Here is a 23,640-nt window from a genome sequence, read left to right on the forward strand (position 1 = left end):
TAGTGGTTATTATGTGCGGACATGAGAGACATACACAGAGAGAAGAATAAAAAATCGACAGTGACCTTGATGTCGCTTAGGAAAAAATGCGAAATTTAATGCTAAATTGTAATTAAGAAAATACAAAAAAAAAAACGCAAACACACACACACATTGCTCATACGTAAAAATTTATAAAGGAAGAGAATTGAAAGACAACACGAACATGAGAAATGATACAAAAAAAATACACATTGTGAAAAAGCGACACAGAGCAAAGAAAAAAAATTCAACTCAAGAACAAATTTGTAACGCATTAAACGAATCTAAAAATGACCAGAATTGTATGATCGTAGATGCTTCAACCATTTCGCATTTAAAATTGTGTGAACGCGCACAGAATTTTCCTTGAACACACTCAGGATTTATTCTAATGTAGTCCATGCAAAATCGTAAGCCGAAATTAAGCGCAAGATAAAAAAAGAGGAAAAACTACTTTGCAAACAAACATCATAATAAAGCGATAAAAATGAATGTTTTTCATTAGTTTGCTATGATAAATATATCCGGATGTCTCGAAGTCGTCGTTGTCGCTGCCACAGCCGCCACGTACACAAAAAAAACCTGTAGAATTTATACGTGTGCCGGTCGGCACATTCTTTTCTTCACCGTGTTTTCACCAGGCCACAGAACAAATGATTAAGTGCGAACAAATTAATCAAAGCGTTGGCTGAACTGAAGATGTGAAGAAGAAGAAAAAAAATCTCTCAACTCGACTGTCTTGTATTCATAAACTGTTGTTTACAACCGAAGGCACATCAGAATATATTATATTCGGTGTAATTAGGTTTTGGTCATTTGTTGGTGTTTGTAAGCTATCGCTACCACTGCGCGGCTCCAAACTCAACTTCAAGTTCTTAAGAAAGAATAATAATTTTGCAAGAGTTTCTCTGAAAATTTGGATTGGAAGATCTCTCTAAAGTTTGATCATGCTATTTTCAAAACAATCCTGAAACAAGGAATCATCTATGTGGTACAGATCCGAGTAGCTTCCGAGTGTTGTCGCTTAGAAGCACTTACTGCGCCGTTACACTGTTACAACGATCGAATTGACGATCGTCTCTTGTGCTGCTGCTGCTACACGCACACCGACACACATCTACATCGTCAACGAAAATAAAAGCATTTATAAAGCACACGTTGTGTGCTGTTGTTGCTTTTCTGTACTCTCTGTTCGCAATGGCAGCCGCAGTTGTTCTCTTCATGTTCAGATACATTCGAAAGGAATGATGAACGAGATGGCAATAATAACATTTAATATAATATATGTGTTTATACATATTTTGCTGTACGTTTGAATTTTGAATTTAGTTGATGTTTGACCAACGTTCGGATAGCATGAAAACGTTTCGTTTTTGCGCAAGTGCTATTAAATAATCAACCCGACATCAGACATTCGTGTGATTTTTCTTGTTGTTTATTATTATTATAATTGTTATTATTTTGTTGACCATTTGTTCGATTCGTTCCTGTTATTTTTTTTTTGCTTCTTCTTCTTCTTCGAACGCGATTATATACATGTATAAATGGACATTTTGATCGTAAACGGTTTTGAGACGGTGTTTTTATCATTATCAATCGATATTGATTATTCCGTGTGCTCTCCGTCTTCATCGCCACAACAAATAAGTAATTAATTAAGTGTGAGTGTGCGAGAGCGCAAACGCGCGCGCGCATATTTTGGGCGCCCATAGTTCGCCTGTGCCTGTGTGTATCGACGATAGTCAAATCGTATCCATTTTGTTTTGCATTGATGATTATCGACATTATATTGTGTACAAGATTTGTCTTAACAAGTGCTTTAAAGATGTTTTAATTGTGGTTGTTGTTATTGTTATATGATTTGTTTGTTATTAATATTATTGTTGCCATTTTTTTGTTTGGATGTCATCTTCGTTCGATGGTTTTTCGGCTATTCAACGAATCAATCAATCAATTGTCGATATTGTTGTAATTTTGTTGTTTTTTTTTATTTCTTCGTTCATCTTTTATTTGCCGTGTTTCTATGTGGCATTAAGAGTTTTGTCATCGATTTGAACTTGAAGTGCGCACATCAATAAGAGAACTGTTTTTTTTTATTTAAATTCCATCGTGAACATAGTGAAGAGCATAACAAGTGAAACCGAAACAAAATTTATAATCAAAAATAGATTGTGCAAAATGATGCAAAAAAAAAAAAAAAACAAACTGAATAAATAACAATATTGTAGTGAACGAATCAAAAAGACAAAATCAAATAGATCGGTGTGTGTAAGTGCGTCTTTTCCAGCCACACATTGGATGTTAACTTAAAAATAGTTTTAATTAAGTCTACAACATTCAGCGAATACATGTAATTAATATCCTTATTAAGTTATTGGTTTTTCGATTTTTAATTTTAAGCATTCAAAATTGGGTTCCTCGCTTCAAATAAAGTCTATTTACTCATTGAGCATTTGTTGGGCCAATTTGATTTTTTTTTTTGGGTTCATGGAGATACATTCATGTTGAAAATTGGGAAACATTTTGCAAACTACTTTGTAATCGATAAATGTGCTTTACGCAGGTCATTGTGAAACCATGAACTTCTATAGTTTTGGTTCCACCATTAAAACAGCCATTTGGCACAAAGTACATGCCACAGTCTGTATGACTTATGAAGTGAAGCGAATTCAAGTTCAGACGGTTTTTGGCCGGTCAAAGAATTGCGTTTTTACGCGTGATTTGTCATTGAGTTTAATAATCGTGATCGACCTAATACAATGGTTTGCAACGAACTTTGCATTGATTGCAAAGGGGGTTGGCGAACGGCGGCCAGCGAAAACAAAGAAAACAAATTGTGCCCATTTGCAGCAAAACAAAGGGAAAAGAATCGCTTTCGAGGGAAAATACAATTGAGAGTTTTTTTTCTATATGAACATTCATTTTTTTTTATAACAGAGAGAAAAAATCAAATGCCTTGTCATTTGACTTTATATGATTGAGATTCTACTATATATTTTTAAAGAAAAAGAAAAATGAACGAAAAATGCACAAAAATTACCCACCAGAATAGAAATGCTGAAACGCCCTCTGTCACGCAATCAAATCTCTTTCTCTCTCTGTTCTCGTCCTTCAATGGACTATTGCACAAGCACGTGTGATTCTGATGCAATCGGAATCGGTGAGGCGAGTGAGGGAGAGCGCACTGATAAACCACCAAAATGTCACATTACAGACTTATTCTTATTTATTCAATTTTCGCACACTATAATTATCGAGTGTGACCATTTTGATTCTATATTTGCAATGGGACACGGCACGTCAACATAACAAATAAAAGTGAAGTCATTGTAAAACAGCGGATCTAAACAGTTTTTAGGTCGATTATGATTATTTTATCATTCACCTGAATTCAATTTATTGATAATAATTTTCTCCACAAAAAAAATATATATATATATGCCAATTAAGTTGTATCCAATCGGATGTACAGGCATTATGTGTGTTCGTGTAAGCGGCCAGTATGGTTCCATGAAAATGATTGATTTATTGTCGAATCATTGTTTTGCCTTGTGTTCTCTCGTATCTTATTATTATCATCATCATCAAGCGAGGCGGCCATATTGGAAATATATATAGCACTGCGAAATCTAGACGATAGTCGCGGCCATTTTTCGATGCTTGACTCTTCGGTCAAGACAAACCGAAGAACCACAAAAAAAAAACAGCATGAATCGTTAATGCTAGGTTTTTGATCAATTTTCAAGGAGATTCATCGGAAGCAAATACAAAGTATATTTTCCCGGATTTTTTTTTTCGTTCTTCTCTTTTCCTAATAGTTTACATTCATCAATTGTATCGGTTGGCGATAATATGCGTGATGTGGTCTGAAGCGAACAAAACCAATAGAAACACAAAGCCGTTGAGAAGACAAACAGATAGATATTGAATAATATAAATAGAATAAAATAAAACATGACCTTGAAATAGATTCAATTTTGTTCGTTCTTTCTTTTCAATACGAACATGCTTTTTTTATTCATTTGTTTCAACATTCGAATTGCATTGCATCGAATGTGAGCGAGTGAGTGTGTTGTATTAGCTCAAAAGTAAATTGGCAGTTTTGATTACATAGCCTATCTCTTTACATTTCAATTATGGCCAAAGTACTGCCTCTATCCATTGGTGTGCTCTTCGTAGCAGCAACACTGACTGATTGCATGGTTTTCGCACTCGTGCCGTGTGTGTCGTATGCATGAGGCAGTTCAACACATCTCTTCCTCTTTTTCACCAATTGTACGGCGTATATTGTCATCGGTTTCACCATTTTATGTGATACATCAAATATCACTAAACGGCGATTACACAAAAGCAAACTGTGTGTTCTGCATTAGACAACAGAAATTTGCTTTTTTTTAAACAAATAAAATGAAATAATACAGAAATTAATAACACACACACGCATACACACTCGTTCGTCGATAAACACCAGCACAAATGATAAAACATATATATAAAAAAGAGAAATATGCGCGTGCGCCTGTCTATACCAATCACTAACTGAGAAAGTCTGATTATTGCTATTAAATGATTCAATTCATAACGTAGTGATTTATGATGAACAAAACGTCGACAATACAAATAACAACAACAACAACAACAACAAAAAAGACACAAAACTTAAAATTATTATTTAGACAACGAATGAAAAAAAAAAAATAGGTAAATGATAGGTTTGGTTGGACTATCATGTATTTAGCCTTTTCATTCGGGCGAATTTGAAATGAATAAAAAAAGACACATCGTTTTATTTCATGATAAAAAAAATAAACACATTGGCAGACAGACGTAAATTGTATGACACACGAACGACATCGAATAGGGCATATTATAGGCAATTTTGTGCGTATTTTATGATTATGTCTCCCGTACGATTTATAATATATAGTGTTTTTGTGTCGGTTGCAAATCTCCGAAATGGCATTCAATAGCGACTACCTTTTGATGGAATCATCATAAGTGTTTGTGCCCCACTGTATCACATCGGTACATCCTTGATCTGATTCTCTTTTAACAAAACTCTTTTCAATATTGTTATCATTCCAAAGTGGGAGTGGTTTTCAACGTTATTATTTTCAATTTGTCGTCATCGGTTACTGTGTATGCGCAGCGCGTTTGTGCACATTTCCTCTTGCCTTTTGTTATCAATCCCTTCGACGATCATCGCTGCACGTTCTAAGCTGTAATCACACTTTAATTGAATAAAAATTACCTGAACGTGACGTGAAATACCCAATAAGTTTTTTTTTTTCGTCGATTCGCTTGATTAATTTGCGACGACATAGTTCAGCAGTAAAACTACCAAGCTCTAAATATATTTGACCAGTTTTTATTGCGAGTTCTGTTTTTTTCTCTTTTTGGCCAATCAAACTCTATACACGAATTAAAAGCTTTGCGTCCAAATTATGTTGTTGTAAACATATCCTGCTGGCTGAACAAGTGGCTAATCCCACCAAGTTTTGACACTTGATTTAAATGCCCGAAGAGACTGCCGACAACCAATTCATTGTAACCGAGCTAAATTCGTGATCGAGTTAAGCAAATCAAGTGATAATACGACGAAAAAAACAACAACGCGCTAGACAAAAAGACATAGAGACATTTTATGATACGATAGCTTTGACTTTTGATCCAGAGTAGCCGTATGCTACACACGATGGTTATAAATTAATTACTCACCGGAATAGAACAAATTGTAATTAAGTTTCCATTAGAATATGTACGTGCCGAGCGTGTCCATAACGACTTCATGAATTGATAAAAATCACCGAAAAATAATAGTGACAAACAAGTGAAGAGAAATTTAAGAAGAAGAAAAAGATATAACAAAAAAAAAAAAAAAACAAAACAAAAAAAAATATGACAGCAGAAATGACCATGTAATCAAAGTTACGTGGTGAGCCACGACGACGACGACAACGCATGTTGAGAACGATGTGCGTGCACGGCAGCAAGATATGTAGCGTGCGTAATGCTTTTTCCTCTCTTAATCTCCGGGGGTTTCGCGATTTGATTTTTCAATCCAAGCCACACATTCACACATATATATAACTATTTTATATGTCAATAAAAATTAAAGCAAAACGATTTGCATACATGAATTAAATTTATTCAGACGGAAAGCTACAACGCGAGACAAATATATATTTAAAATATAAAAAAAACATACGACAACTAAGTAGTTAATATTTACGTTTTGTCTTTGCAAAGCAGCGAAACGGTCGTTAAATACACTACAAGAAAACAGTACCAACACATTTCATTTGCAACAATATGAGAGGCTTCAGTGAGTGTGTGTGTGCTCGGATCGGCATGGATCGGCAATACACTGTATAATTATGTACTTGTTCTTGACTGGAACTGAAAAAATGACTGATCGAGATCGGTCATCACACACACAACTCCATCTGAAATATATTCGATATAAAATTCGACTGTACTTAGTTGACGTTGTTGTTATTATTCTGCTATTATAATCAAATTTTGTGATGATGAAAACGAAGAAGAAGAAGAATAATATGAAAACAAAATTGTGCGAAGCTTTATAGTTTTTGTTTGTCTTCGTTTTCGTTTATGGTTTCACTTTTAATATCCATTTAAGTAGTTCGCGACTACCGCAATACATAATTACTTAAAAAAAATAATAATATGCGGTAGCGCGTCTTCAAACAACCGGATTATACATGTCTAATTTATCTTAATCTCGGGCACAAGACAAGTGCAAAATGAATTGACATACGTCAATATACGATTCATTGATGTTAACGTTTCATGTTTTTTTTTATTGTTGCTTCCATTCTGGCCAAACGAAGGTCTACACATAAAAAATGGCGTGGAAAATGATGAAATACGGAAACTTAAAACGACTAGAACAACTTTGAATTGAGTTCTAAAAATTAAATGGCCATTTTTCCGCCACTTTTGCTTTCGACCAGAATAATAGCACTTTTTCGCTTGCACTATAGCTCTTGAACCCAGAGACGTGAAACCATTTGGTTCGCGTGTTTTTTGGTGTGTATATACAAAAGTGAGACAATTTTTTTTATTTCATCTGAAATAAATGCTATAAATGAAAATGAAAAAAAAACGACCTGGGAATGAAATTAAGCGAAAAAAAGCAGCACAAATACACAACCGAAACATAACATGTACTTAGGCGAAGAAAAAACGACAAGTTTTCAAGGTCATGTTTTTTTCGGAGGTTCGACGTTGAAGATTTAGCGCGTGCACACAAACGTTTTCAAACTGTTTCTTCTTCTTCGTTACCAAATTCGTTTCATTTTACCATTTTTATTCTCCTATTCAGCTCCGGTTTTCAAAAGCCGTCAATTACTCTACATTTATGTACGTGTAATTTGTGTATAAAATCGTCATCGTCGCGGTTTTTTGTGTTAAATGTCCGCCAACGATTAAGAGTTTTAGAAGTGTTCGATCTGCTTGGGTTTTTTTCTTACGTTGCGGGAATTTTACGTGACAGATATTGTACGAAAGCCGCCAAACACCTGGCCGATCAATTATCAATTGGAATAATTGATCTAAATGACGATTTCGAGCATCTCACACGCCAGTTTTAGAGAGGGCAAAAAATCGGCCGCATCAATCTGCACGCATTCTTTTGGTGGCTAAACAAACAAATGATTCCAATAAATTATATGTGTGCACTGCAACGGAGAGTTGACAGACTCCCTTTTAGTCGATCATTAGTGAAAGATAGAATGATTGACATGCATAAATATGAAATGTACGCACGTAGGAAGATGATTCATAAATATGAATGATAAATCTTTGCATTGTGGAGCGCGCGATCGAACCAACAAAGGATGAATGCTTTTTGTTGTTGTTGCTGGTGAAGAGGAAATTGCGCATTTGTGTTGAAAGATGGATGAAAAACTGCAACACAAAACTCTACAAATGTAAATAAATCATATGATTATAGCACACTCTCTTTTCTCATTTGGCTGGTATTCTTCACTCGTTGCAACGCAACAATCCACATACAAAAGATGAAAAAAACACAAACTGCGTTTTACTTTATGCTTTTATTATTAAAATGTCATTTTGGCACTTCTTGTATTTTATATTAAGACGAGAAAAAAAAATCGTCTATGGTGTGCGGCATAATTTAAAAGGAAACAACACTTAATCATATGCATTAAGAATGAAAAGAAGCAGGTAACAATCGCTCACACATCACAAGCTATTTTTCCCCATTTGGCAGCTATAAGAAAAAATAATATAATAAGAAGAAGAAGAACGAGTGAAAAAATAGTCTTTTTGCTCATGTATCCATAATGGTAGTAATTTAAAATGCGTTAAAAGAATGTGTGCGCGCGCGCGCACACACAACTTCAATTCCATATGCATGGAAAAAGAGCGCAACAAATGAACAGAGCAGAGTGAAAAAAAGCACATACTGAACACAATTCATTCGAATATATATGAACACATCAAGTGGTTTTTTTCACCTCTTGTTAGTAGTATTACAAAGAGGAGAGCGAGAGAGAGAGAGAAAAAAATTGTGTATAATTTTGCAGCGTGTACGAAGTCCTTGAAAGCATTTGTGATTTTTGTATCTCGCCCGTGTGCACAAAATTTGTTGTCTTCAGTTTTGGCCGAAAATTGTGTGCCGGCACTACTTATTCCGTCTTGGAAAATTCGAAGTTCGATCGCAAAAGAACAAGATATTATTCGAAAAAGATCACAAATAAAATATAGGAATAGAAAATTTAGTGCCCCCTTGATTCAGTTTGCTCAATGTATTTGATCAATGTGTACGTCTTTTGATGTACGTTGTTTTTTTTTCGACCAGCTAAAATATATATGTATACGTATTCCCAACGAACAATGTTTTATAATTATTTAATCATTAAATAGGCACTGTGCGCATATACGTATTGTTTGTTCATTTCAAGTTTACATTTTAATGCAAAAGCCATAGTTGGCGCATTTGATCGAATGTATCGAATAGATCGGGCAAGAGATATTGAGCGTGCGCAGAGCTAAAGGAAACAGTGTGTTTTGTCGAACAAAATGCCTTTTAAACGTTACGGCATTGACCATGATCGACACAGCATTGACTTAAATTGACCGCTTTATTCAAATGCTATCGCTCTCTTTTTTTTTCGGTGGCGATCATTCGTTCCAAAATTTGAAAACCACAAAAAAACATTGGTCAATGAACCACAATGCAATGAAAAAAGTCATGGTGATTTCAGAAAAATAAGCTTTTGCACCACTTTCAGCCCGCCAAAAAAAATTTTTACTCAGAAGTATGTGTCGTGATTGTGGTTTTTATGACACCACCAAATGCAATTCTTGATGCTCTGACGGAATGTACATTTATTATTTCTCTTTCTCTATCGATCGATCTTCTTTAGTCTGAAATGTTGTGCAACGATTTGTCAAACGAACGATTCTCATTGTTGATTTGAACAAAAGTCGGCAATAGGGTGGTTCGATTTTTGCGAAAATTCAGAAAGGATACTGGCTATAGTTATAACTTATGAAAAAATATGTAAGATTTACGAATATGACGTTTTTTTGACATAATTGATGTCACAGACCTAGCGCTTCGAGGGGTCCATTTTTTACATCCTCAAAAGGTTACAGAGTGAGTCGGACAATTTCAGTAATATCAGACCACCTCAATAATGAGTTAAAATTTTGTTTTGTTGGTTCATTTTTTTGAAAAATGTTCAGTCATGTTGGGACCCTATTTGCAGGTAGAGGTAAGTCCGGGAGCTCTTTAATGGCCTTTGGCGATCTGTTTCACATCTGTTAATTAGCAGCGTTACGAACCAGAAAAAATGTTTTTAACATGTGTTGAAAATTTTGAAAAAATTGAAATTTTTGGTCAAATTTCAAAAAATGGACCCCTCGAGGCGCTGGGTCTGTGACATCAATTATGTCAAAAAAACGTCATATTCGTAAATCTTACATATTTTTCCATAACTTATAACTATAGCCAGTATCCCTTCTGAATTTTCATAAAAATCGAACCACCCTAGTCGGCAAATAATAAGCATAATCATTATTATATTTTTCATATTCTCTCGCATTTAATGCATAAAGTAAACTACCTAGTCCAGTAGTATTTATCAATATATAAAACTCCTTATTACATTCGATTAGTTAAATGACGTGTTATAACTAATAATTTAGTTTAATGGACGTATGAAGATTTAGCGAGAATATAAAAAAAATAACTTGACTGTTTTCACACGCAATCCCAGAACCCCGACGACAAATCAACTTGGAGACAAGATACATACACTTGAAAACAATCGCTCATGTTTACGACTTAAATACGAAATTAAAGCGAATTCAAAGTGGATTGAAACAAAGTAACCGGTCTGATTTTGATTGACAAAACACAGCAATATAGCGATATTAATTCAAAAAAAAAAAAAAAAAAAAAAAAAAAACAGAAAAGAACTCCAACGTTGATTTGCAGCAAAAGAAAAAGCGAAATTTGAAGAAAAAAAATGAATGGAATTGTTGAACAAGTTTCAAATGCTTCCGATTCGTCGAATGTCCAAGACCTAGAAAATCGTTTGCAAGCATTGAACATGTTACAACTCGAATATCTAATCGTTGAAATGGATTTTCATCGTCAGTTTTATGCGCTGGATATGGATTATCAGAAAAAGCGTCAGGAAATTTGTAAGCGTCGTAAAGATATTGTAAACGGAAACGGTGACTGTTCGACACAAGTGAGCGATGTCGTCGACATGGCGGCCACATTGAAAAAACTGCAATTGAACGAAAAGCATACTGCAGCAAATGGTCATGGAATTCCAAATTTTTGGTTACAAGCATTTAAAAATTGCACACATGATCTGATTCGTGGTTGCGATGAAAAGGCATTCACCTATTTAGACGATGTCAGCGTGAAACTCATAAACGAACCGGAATTTGCATTTACATTGGAATTTGAATTTGCATCGAATCCATTTTTTGACAATACCGTTTTAACCAAACATTACATAATGAGCTGTGACAGTGACGGTTTTTCCGTGATCAAAACGCTGGGATGTGAGATCAATTGGAAAGATGACATGAAAATCGAAGGGGATACATTTTTTCAATTCTTCAATCCGCCCCGGCTTGTGAAAGGTCCGAAAGAATTTGAATTGGAAATTTTGTCAAAACTTCAACAAGATTTCGAAATCGGGCTATACATCAAAGGAAAATTGATTCCAAACGCGTATTTTTATTATCTCAATGAAGCTGATGAGATGATGAACGCTTTTGGTGACACCACCGAAACCATTGTTTCCACATTCGAATCTTGAATCGTCGAGAATCAAAAAAAAATCCATTAAAAATAAAAATCCAAATATTGAACCAAACATGATGTTATTGTAATTGCTTTTTGGTTGTAATCTGATTCTAAAACGATTCATTTCCATTGTGGCAGCTTGGTTAGAATAATTTACAAAACAATCAATCTCATGATCTGTGAGAGTCCGGATGTGTACGGTGTGCTTAAATTTCAATAGGTCGAGTAATTAATTCACCATAAGTGCGTTGCTTTTTATTTCGTGTAATAAATTGATTTCAGTTTTGTTCGTACCGCACACACCATCCGATGATGGTAATCCAAATCGAGGAACAATGTCGCACATTGATTCCGTGAAAAGTTTGCGCGAGAGAGAGAGAGAGAGAGAGAGAGAGAGAGAGAGAGAGAAAAAGAGCAAAGTGTAACAATAAAATATATATAGTGTCTGCCCAAAATTCAACCGAACTCCGGTACTTTTGCGGTAGTTGAACAAAAAAAAGTCTTTTCGGCAATTTTTTTTTTGTTTCTCTATGAATATTAGTCTATAACACGTAGACATATATTTGCGCGCGAGTGAGCGCACACCGCACACATTCGCCTCTCTTGGCGTTGGAATAATGAGTAATGTATAGTTTTTCGTTAAGTAAAACATTTTGTTTATGAATTATGAATGCTGGCATATGACAAAGATGGATTACTTTTTTTTTCATTGTGATTTATTCACACACATACACTAGAACGTACGGCTCGCGGTTACTCATTAATTCCGATTTTAAAACACACACACATTCAAGTACACAATGTACTTTGCTTGAGCGTGCGAGCGAGTGACCGAACGATAGAAAGAGAAAATTAGAAGAAGAGGAAAACAATACATGTACAGACATCAGTGTATATTTGGCGCATAGAAACGCACCTTTGGCTTTGTTGGTCATTTTTCCGTTGTACATTTTCAAAGCGATTTTCTTTTCACTGTGTGTGCGCATAGGCGCGCCAAATTAATACACACAATTGGCAACCATGACCCAGGCTGCTTTTGAATGAATCGAATTAACCAACATCAGTCTATATGATGTGTGCTGATGTGTTTTTTTTTCTTCTTTTTTTATGTCTTGAGCGTAATCATCACATTATGAGTAAGAGCGATTGGGCCATTTGGCGTTTACCTTTTCGTTTCCAATGCCGTTTAATTGGAAGAAATTAAGATAAATGCAAATGTCGCATATCGTTCATCTATCTTAATTAACATAGTGCAGTTCAATTTATTGAAATTACACCAAGGAATTATCGAAACTATTGCGCAACTTTTTTTTCGTTTTGTTTTATTTGAAAATGTCTAATATGTTTTATTCTTGATTCAAATCTATAGTCGCGTTTGCGAGCAATGGAGCAACGTGGTTTGGACATTTTACCTTTTTTGCCTGGAATGGGCGTCGGTATGAACGTTACTGACATGGGATCGTATTCACATTATCCATCACACTATCCTTATCAGGTGAGACACTTTTAAAAAAAATTGAAATCGTCTTCAAATACTAATCGCAAAATGTGAAATATCTAGGGTGCCAGTTCATTGCCACAACATGATCAATATGGTGGTCATCAACACATGGCCGTGCACAATGTATCAACTGGTGATATGGGAGCAAATCAACCAATTTCATCAATTGGCCCATTGTCAACACAACGTCAACATTATGCAACACCAAATTTGGGATCAGCCGTTTCATCGAGTATGCATCTCACCAATTCCAGCCATGATAGTGACGTACTTGGTGCTACAAGCAACTATAAAACTGAACACGACATGATGTACTATTCGGTAAATATAAATCGTTCACTTCTTATCAATTCAAATGAAAAAAAGAAGAAATGAACTAACTATGATTACGTTTTTCTTTGAATTTGCAATCTAGAATACATCATCTGAATTGAATCACACCACAGACGGTTTTATCAATTCCATGTTGGGCTATGATGATGAATTGCTTTTGAACGCCAGTTTGGATATGGGACCCGTCACCGACGGTATGTACAATTCATTTTATTCATTAGTTCAAATAGGATCATCATAAATCTTTGAAATTAGCATCTATTTTTTTCTTTTCTCTTCGCGATAAACGCAATTAAAATTCTCATTTGAAATCATTTGAAGATTTGATAAATATTAGATACAATTTAAGTCTGAAACACTGTTGTTACACTCGCTGACATCTGTAGCATTTTTTTTGAAACTTTTAAGCTTTGACAACAACCAAATATCGATAGTGCTTACAGTATGCAACGGATACGCCATCTGTCGGATCAAATAAGCAACTATTTTGAGCTTTAACGCGGTCGGTCTTTCCAAATGAATGTATACGTAGAGAAGCTGTTGTAATCATGTTTGTTTAAATTGAATGTAAAAGACGTTATCGCATGCTTTGATCCAACACGACACATTGTATTAAGCAAATATGTAATGCGTCATTGACAAAATTCACCAAAGTAAATTCGAAAAGAAAAATATCTCACGTTATCTATGCCTGATTTAGATTGAGAGTTTCATGTACAATCATTCATTGATAATGAAAATGATTCGTTAGCGATTTAATTGAAACAGCGAACATTGAGATTCCCGGAGAGTGTTTGGTATGAAATGACTTATGTTCATATTTTTATGCGCACGTTTAATGTCAACCACATTTTATGCATAACATTAACGATGCCGTCGGTCCGAAACGATCATCTCGCTGTCTTCGTTTTTCATTCGTATTTATCTTCTGCTTTGTCATCGTCGCCGTTAGCGATTGATTATTTCATTAATACAGTCATTGTATTTCTGATTTCGAAGAAATAATTTTTTTACGACGAAATTGACAAAACTATACCGCACACAAACCACCAAACACAATTGAAATAATATACAATATGTGTGTGTGCAGTTGAGGTAGTTAGTAATATTCTATATTTATTGGTGATGATCTGAACAAGTAGTTATCGTTTCAAATCGTCTTATTCAAACACAAATGAAAATATACAATGTAGCAAAAAGCGACGCAATGAGTTCAAAATAAAACGAAAAAAAATATATTTAGTCTACCGACAATGCCGACAACAACAACATAAACAAGAGCAACGAAACAATGAACATTCGTGCGACCAACACTCGCATTCGACACATACTGTATAGCAAGCAAGAGAGACAATCAACCTAAACAACAACCAAACCGATGGGCTGCGATTACACCCAGCGTGTAATTCTCTCTTTTTCTCACTTTCGTTTGTTCACATTAGTGCCATCTCGATTGTAATTGACTTGTTGAATTTGGAATAAACATGTTCGAATGAAACGAACAATAAAACTGAACTCAGTTGAATTTAACGAGTCTAACGAATAAGTACAATGTCGGAACGGTTTTTGTAATATATTTTTTTTTCGTTCGTGATTCCAATCATAGTCAGATCCTTTGACAGATACACGGAAAGTGCGACATCAGGACTGTGTGTTTGTGTGCGTTAGAAAGAAAGAGAGCAATGTAAAAAAATATAATTTCAATAACGACGACTACGACGACATGCCATTCGAAATGATATTTACTTGAACAATAGAAAATGTCACATGCGCACACCGATCATATTGTTTTCGATCATTCGCGTCTTCCGTCGCTCCATTTCCATCCAACGTAATCGAGTTAACTGAGTGACTCCATGCCGTTCTTTCTCTCTTTTGCTGCATGCAGCGTAAATGTGATTGGATTGAATGGGCAGATTTCACCACACATGACAATGAATACGGCTTCTTCTTTAGTGTTTTTTTGTTTCGTTTCACGGTTACGTTTCGCACAATATGATTTTCGTTGAACAACAACACTTAACAATATTGATGAACGAATCGTGTTAAATCGTCAATCACTTGACGCACAAGAGATTCCGCAGCAAGACACACAACCCGATAGTTTTCGGATCGGTATATGTGTATGTATACTCCACATTGTGGACTCATCATTCATGCGACGTGATTGTATTCCATTCCAAATCGAAACCGATTCATTTCAATATCGCACGCGCAACGATTACAAACAGAGATAAACCGGAGGAGAATGGAACGAATGAAGAGACTTACGAGCGCACAAAAATAACACACAACAACAATTTTATTTTTTTGAATGTTGTTTTAAATCGCTCGCATTCAGTTTTTAAGTATATAAAATGTAAAGTTTTCGTAAAGTTTTCGATTAATTTCGTCAACTGTCGCGTAAAAGTGAACGAAAAATGTTGTTGTAAAATTTCAAGTGTCCGATGTATGCACAAGTGTTTTTGCAATAAATGCCCAAAAGTGTAAAACAGAGCCACATTAGAGTAATGAAATAAAAAAATTCTCAACCACACAGACACACACACGGAGTGTGTGGAGTAGCAACAGCAACAACAATTAGAATATTTAAAAAAAAAATCAACAAGAACTTGATATTAAAACCTTAACTGATGACTCAGCAAAATGTGTGAAACACTAAAAGGGAATTTGCACAAATGACAACGATTTGAATTGAAAACTAAGAAGCAGAGAGTAACAAAAAATTCAAATCAGCAACTCATGTTAGTTGAATTGAATGTGTTTATGCACTCTGTCTCTCTATCTCACTCTGTGTGTGTCCCTCCCTCAATCGGGCACAGTTTTAATTTTGCGACTTAATGCGTCGTTTGTGTGTATGATGCTTTTGTTTCAAACAGTAGATAAACAACAAAAGCGTTGTTTCGGTGATTGAGCCCGGTATACTAAAATGATGGTGTGCATGTTCAATCGAGTGTTCCAAATGAAATCACTCACACTCATTATTTTAAACGTTTTGCTGTTCGTTTTTTTTCCTCTCCTCTTCTTCACCATCTCTCTATGTCATCTTTTCTCCCCATCATTCGTGATCATTGTCAATCATGTGTGTCGTACCGAGTGAATGCAGTTTTTAACGGGAGAATTCCAATATATTAATCAAATAGCAGTATTATTATTATTTTTTATTTTTCCAAATAAACAGTGTGTGTTATATAAAGCGGGTGAATATTTGATTGTGTGTTGACAAGTTAGATTGTAAAAAAAGAGAAAAACATAAGAAAATATGCGCAGTCGCGCAAACATTGTATTTTACAATATTGTTGGAACAAATAACTGATTAAACGGTAAAGGTGCGACAAAGTCTTCGAATTAGCTTGTGTTCTGCTCATGGCGTTCTCGGTTCTTTTTTTTTTTTTTTTTTTTTGAAATCAAAATATTTCTCGATCGATGATGGTTCAATAAGTTTTTTCGATTAGTGATTTATGGACGATGCGATTTCGAAAATAAGTACATGTTCATATAGTTTGAATAACACCTTGAATACAAAGTAAATTTTCTACGTTTCTTTGCCGAAACTTACAATCAAATTGATTGAGGTGCCACGTCTTGTGCGCTCGCATTGTTATCGTCGGCCGTGGTGTGGCTGTGTTTGTGCGTGTTTGTCTATGTGTTTGATTTACTAATTTAAAATCGACGACACAAAAAAGGAAATCATTAAATGATATATACCCGACAATCGGCGTCATCGAATGAATAGCCGTTTCGTTTATTAAAATTCATTTTAAAATCGAAACAAAATGACCCTATAAACGTGTCTGCAAATATTTCAAATTTGTGAACAGTTTAAGACTCCGGCTTTGCCTGCTTTCTTATTGTATGTTCTCTCTCTCTCGTTCCATCTCTGTCTTGAGCGACAGCTCACGTCTTCTTTCCTCTTTAAGAAAAAAATGTACGTATGCAGTTTTGCGATGTTGTTGTGATTCCAAAAATACACACATTTTATTACTCATGCTTCATCACCATATAGTCCGAATCATTTTTCTAGTAGTTGCTGTTGTTGAGAATGAGACGAGCAACGCAAAAAACCAAACAAACAATCAACTCACAACATTTTTTTGTCGGTTGTATGATGGTGCAAAAGCATCAGAATTTTCATAGCTCAACTGTTGTAATTGAACACTCAATGAATGACACAACGTGCACAACAACAAAAACGAGGAAAAAAAAACACAACCAAAACACACATATATTCATTCGTCATGTATGAAAACTGAATTGTATAGTGAAATTTCAAACGAATGAATTTGACTATTAAAATGAAACCAAACATTAAACGCTTTGCGCATTGTTGCTGAAAGTTATTTACTATTTTTAAATGCTTAGTCATGCCGTCGTGCGCGCATTGAATGTCTCATGATACACATTCTGCAATTGGTTTGCCTGTTATTCATATATGCAACAATCATTTTTTTTTACAATGCAGTCGGTGTGTGTGTGACTTTTGTGTTTAAATTGAAAAATGAACAGACGACAGAGATAGAGTATTTGAAAAAAAACCAGCGTTCGTCGTATATTGTTACAACTTTTGCATGCGATGCACTAATTAACTGCAAAAGCGATTTATAACTGAATGCATTCATCAGAAAAATGTGGCTATGTACAGAAGGAAACAGGGAGAGAGAATAAAAAAAACCATCATTTATAATTTATTGCCGCTCATTTGTCACCTTTTATTGATGTATCATACACATGATCATCAAATTTCGGAATGTTGACATTTTTTTTTCTTTTCACCAATTTATTTATGCGAATCAAGAAATTTCCGGAAAAAATAGAGCAAATAAAATTTCACAAACTTTGTCAAGGCAACGCAAACGCTTTTAAAAAAGTAACAATGAAATCGTACTTAGAGCAAATAGTGATGACAATTGAACAACTTGTTAAAATATCACCACACTTCAGGTATATATTTGCATTTTCAATTTTCGACATAGTGACTCGCAGACCATTTTGAAATGAATTTTTATATTAAAAATTCACGTTTTGTCAAATCATTTAGATGTATCCATTTGCGGAAAAAAGAAGAAGGAGCTGATAACCTTGACATTCGAAATAACGATAATATCACCATATAATCAATTCGATCCAAAAATCGTCTACGATTATTTCAATTATAAACATTTTTCGATTTTCGCACTGAATAAAGTGTATATAAAACAGTGACACCGTAATGTTTTAAAAGCCAATGATCGAGCTCAAAGGGGGCCAAAAAAATACTTGATATAGTTTGTAATTTAAGCCAACGAAAAAATGTTTATGTGACAAATGAACACATGCCATAATAAATTGCCAAGATTACTGAAAAAAAGAGCGAACATTCTTCATGTCAAATGCTTTTTTTTTTCAGTAATGACAAAGCTTAAATTTGAGAGTTTTTTGATAACTGAAATTATCTGATCGTTCCCAACGAGTTTCTTACACTTTCGAGTTATAAATTTTATTTTATTTTTTCTAAATTATAAAATCGGAAACATTTGAAGAAAAGTGCTGACTAATGCTGAATGTGAAAAAAAGCTGCAAATATTATATGACTTGATCTGCAGTTATGAATCTTAAATTGGTGAATTTAAAAAAAAAATGAAGATTTATTTTATTTTGATTTTAATTGTGATGAATGGGAGGCTTTAATATTATTTATGATATGTATGCAGTGCGTGTGTAAATTGAAAAAAACCGCTTATCAATATATTATATGATAAAAAGTGATTGACTATGTTTCCGTTATTGTTTCAAAGCTTTTATTTCACACACTTAACCGAAAGGCAAATTACATGCACGATGCACGTTCGCAAAATTGATAAGAAGAGTATTCAAATGAAATACGGAACGATCTAGAGCCATATGTCGCTTGTTGCACTTTCCACATTTGGAAACGTTCCTATGCGCAGATTGCTGTTGACCTGTTATGATCATTGATAAATCCAAGGTATTTGCGCGTGTGTGTGTGTCATTTGACCTAAATCATAAATGGAACTGACCACTGAATAACACACCCGCCGAAAGAATAATATGTAATAACAATATAAAAATGACTTAATGATATACTATTGGTGTGATGGCAAGCCTGTTGTTAATGTGGCATGCAATATGTTTTCCCTTATGGTCGCAATTTTTTTTGTCAATTTTTTTAGTGCGAAATAATGTTGCCTTGAACAAGCCCACACGTTAATCATTTCGCACTTGCGCCAAAAATAAATACAACCAACAATTACACCGCATTTAGTTATCATTCTTATTGAAATATTGGTCGACCACTCTCGGTCGCTTAAATAATGTAAAAAAGCACGAAGAATAAATGGTGATGCGTCAAATCGAAAAATATTTTTTTTTTCTTCTTATGTTTTTTTTTTAAATATATATTTGCAAAACGTGCGCACTCTGGCATCATTGTTTGCTGGCAAAAGAGCGAGCGCGCCCGGCTATCCTTGATTCAAAGAACCAACATTTGTAATTTGTCTTTTGTCTCAATCTAAACCCTGACCTATATACATTTACACATTTCGCACTCTTTTTAGCAAAGAACAGACAAACAAAATATATAGCATTTATTTGTTTATTTTTTTATTTGAGTTTATACGACTTTCTTTAAATGTTTTCCGGAGAGCTCTTGTGTGTGTGTATGTGATAATATTCACGTTTAGTCGAGTTGAATAGTATCGGTTGTGTGCGCCCGATCTATAAATCATCACGGCGATCAACACGGAAAATAACACTTTTTTAAAAAAATGGGTCACATCGAATGAACTCATTTGCAAAAATCATCCAGCTAGTTTTATCCACGGGTTTTGTGACGAATCTCTTTTGCATAGAACATTAAAAAGCGAGGAAATCCCACGCACTCATGCTCATTTGCCAATTTTTTTTTTTTTTGTTATTGGTTGATATATTTCGTAATGTCTTGCAAAATTCTTCCTTGTTTTTTGTTTCTCCGGTGATTTGTTAATGTTAAGGCAAAAACCTCGTTTATTTTTAAAACGAAATGCTTGATAAGTTTGCAGGTGCCTTTTATACTACGCGTGTTCTGATTACTTTTCGAGCAAATAGGAAATACCGCTGTGATTGTGTCGCATACACGCACACAGTAATTTGTTGCTAAAATTGGCAATTTACCATATTTTTTTCGTATTTTCGGCTGAAACTGGTTCTTTATTCTAATGATCGCACGCAAATGCCAAAAAAATACTACGAAATCTTCACTTATGCCATTTTCTATGTGATTTCAAGAACAGGTTGCCAAAATCTGTTGTGTCATATAGATATTTAAAAAAAAAAAACGAAATGAAATACACGATAGAGCAAAAAAAAGTTTCGATTTCGTTTTGCCAGAAGAAAGAAGATCTGTTTTCTTAACCGGCACCCAAAAATGCTTTGTCTAAATGTGAACGCGTGTTTATCTCGCGATGATTAAACTACATCTTTTCCCGTGATTTGTACATGTAGGTTCGATGATTTTGAACAATTTTTTACGCTGTGCTATTTTGAAAAAAAAAAAAAATGACGACTTACAAAATAAATAAGCAAATGGAAAGTTTGTAGCGGCACTTATATGCGTTGGCACATGCATGGCCATGCGATGTACTTAAATTACGAAATCTATGAGAAAAACGAATTTTTGTTCGTCTATTATTTTATGAGCTGTAATTGACAAACAATGCTGCACATTAATTGTATTCAATGTAATAAATAAGCGTAATTAGTGTGGCTTTTGCAGAAGCAACATGCTGGGTGATCGCAAGATTATTTTTGAATGTCTATGAAATGTTTGTCACGCAATCCATTCAAAAAGGATTCAATTTGAATAGACAGTTTCTATCAATTTTTCATGTGAATCGGTCAAATCACGAAGGCCGATAGAATGTTTGATAATCACTTGTGTTCATGACAAATTTCACCTAGGACATGTCACACACATGTTACAACTATTCCATTCATACTTTAACGTTGCGATTAAATCCACGCGCTCCTTTTTTTGTCATTGAAGTACAACGGTCCCATATAATCGTTTGAATTTGAAGAAACGATCGAATTCAGCCTTGATTGAGATCAAAATGATATTCATGCATTTAATTCGAATGGCATTTTATGATGGTCAAATTCAACAGGTTTTACTGGCACAAGGCACACGTGCAGCCAACCATTATTCTAACAACGAAACCGAAAATTTGACAATCGCTGAAATCAATACCACTTTGCATAAATTCAATAAATTGTAATTTCCTGCTAATAATGGCAATGACAAGAGAGTGTTTCTTTATTCAACAAAATAAAGTAAGCGCACACATTTAAGAGATATTTAATTAAGCGTGCCCATGAATCAGCAGAATAAATGGTTCGCTTTTCTCCGCTTACATATCTCTACGGATCAGCAGAAATCGCAATAAATTCATCACCGTGTCAATTGCACAGTACTTACATATGAATCTGTGTAAAACTGAATGGAATAGAAAAATCATTGAAATGCATGAGTTTTGTTCGCGCATTTAAAACCATTTGAAAATGAAGTAGTTTACAAAGTTTCCGCAATTTGTGTCCGATATTACGATATTTGGGACCGAATATAGAAGCAAAAGCGTGTGTGTGTGTGTGCACATACGCATGAAATACGTATTGCCAATCGGCTTACAATTTGGGTGCGCTTGTTTATTTGTGCAGCACAAAATTCAATCTGGCCGCAACAACGCGCTGTACAAAAAAAAACAACACACATACACACAATATTAGCCACAACAGGCGAAAAGAACGTTATTTGTGTCAGAGTAACTTTCTGCATTTCAAATTATCGACAAGAAAAATATGTGTTTGCGTGAATGAGCTCACTCAGTCGGTCGCTTAGTCGCATGTTGATTCGAAGCGGTGCGCCGCTTATTTTAAAAAACGATCGAACACATGTGCTTGTTGTACCCATAACTTTGTATGTGGCTTTTTGAACGTATGATTGTATGATTTGCGACAAACGAACAATTATACTATATCTTCTATTTCTTTTTTATTTATTTCGTCGACTTGACATTCTGCGCTAAATATCCCATTGTTCATAATTCAATTGGGCCACAGCCTCAGTGTACCGTATATATATTTTTAATATTTGCTGTTGGTGCGTACTCGATTGGATTTTCGTTTTGAAACTATTCAATCGCACACTGATTTCTTGACTGATCCGTTTTTCTATTTCGTGTGTTTGAATTTTGTACGATTTAAAAAAAAATTATTTTTCGTTTTTTGAATATGTTGTATATCGAATTAAAAAAAGTGTGCGAACGCGCAAGGTGTGCCGTTAATGGTTTTGCTGTTGTTGCTGTGCATTGATTTCTATGAAACAATTACTCATATCAAAACACTCTTCACAATAAAAATATACGGAAAGCCGTTAATATTAAAGAAACAAGGATACGAATTACATTTGTGAACAAATTTAAGCTCGAAAATAGCAAAATGAGGGAAAAAGACATGTTAGATTGTCAACAGTGAAAGAGACCGTATTTTTCACTCTAACTAAGTGTCTTATTTTACAGAAATTGGTATTGAATTGAAGAAAACGTTTTTTGAAAAACTGGAGAAACTTTGAAAAAAAAAGTGAACAAAAAACAAATTGACAAAGAAAAACAATAAAAGGAAAAAAATAAAGTGACATTAGACATTATTGTGGAAAGAGAAAGACAGAAATTTAAAGAGCAGAGGATATGCGAATTAATTGCTAGAAAGCATTTAACCGACAATTAGATCAACGACAACAACTAAATGTATTATTTCAATTGTGACTGTTATTGTTTAAACGACGAAAATGCTGTTCAACTGTTTGGCCCTAGGTAAATATTTTAATTAACGTCGAGAACAAGAGAGAGACAAAAATTAGAAAAATTAATGAATACACCTCAAGTCAACTTGTTGATGAATCGAAAATTCCAGGAAAATTTTTGCTTGATTAAATTTCCATCATATTTGCGATCTCTAACCAAAGAACGTAAAACTATAATATCGTAAAAACTTATTGTTCGAGTTGGCTGACGGATGTGATAAAGATTTTGATGACATGTGTCATCGTATCTTTTCGATATAAATATATATATACAACTACCCGGTTTTTGGTTAGTCATGTATCGTGATAGCAATACAGACAAAATCGAAGCACTTTATTTACACATAGACGTACGTCATACGCATACATGTTCGCATAATTTAGTTGAAAGCGAGGCACTACGCAGTAAATAAATTCGCTTTTGTTTTCAAACCATACAATGTCATCCATACGATAATGACGTAAGCTCAGCGAGCAACAGTTCTTTTTTTTATTATTTCTTATCTCTGATTTATGTTGGTATTTCAATAAAAAAAAAACACAGAAAAGATTATTATATATAGTGGCCAAAAACTTAAAATTTAGCAACGGTCGTTTTTGCTTATTCATTTTATTGGAAATGCTCTTACA

General features: G+C 34.4%; 1 protein-coding gene across 5 annotated transcripts in view; it reads left to right on the forward strand.

Annotated features, from left to right (window-relative positions):
• Positions 1-23,640, forward strand: part of LOC116339262 (segmentation protein cap'n'collar) — an 86,875-nt gene that overhangs the window by 59,429 nt on the left and 3,806 nt on the right. For all 5 annotated transcript variants that reach the window (XM_031765034.1, XM_031765033.1, XM_031765035.1 and 2 more), the window contains 3 exons: positions 12,711-12,836; positions 12,903-13,163; positions 13,258-13,369. In XM_031765034.1, coding sequence (XP_031620894.1) covers positions 12,711-12,836; positions 12,903-13,163; positions 13,258-13,369 — 499 coding nt within the window. The remainder of the gene's footprint in view (positions 1-12,710; positions 12,837-12,902; positions 13,164-13,257; positions 13,370-23,640) is intronic.

The sequence above is a fragment of the Contarinia nasturtii genome, unplaced genomic scaffold, assembly GCF_009176525.2.
Source record: "Contarinia nasturtii isolate CC-2019 unplaced genomic scaffold, AAFC_CNas_1.1 Cnas_scaffold_493, whole genome shotgun sequence".
Taxonomy (NCBI): Eukaryota; Metazoa; Arthropoda; class Insecta; order Diptera; family Cecidomyiidae; genus Contarinia; species Contarinia nasturtii.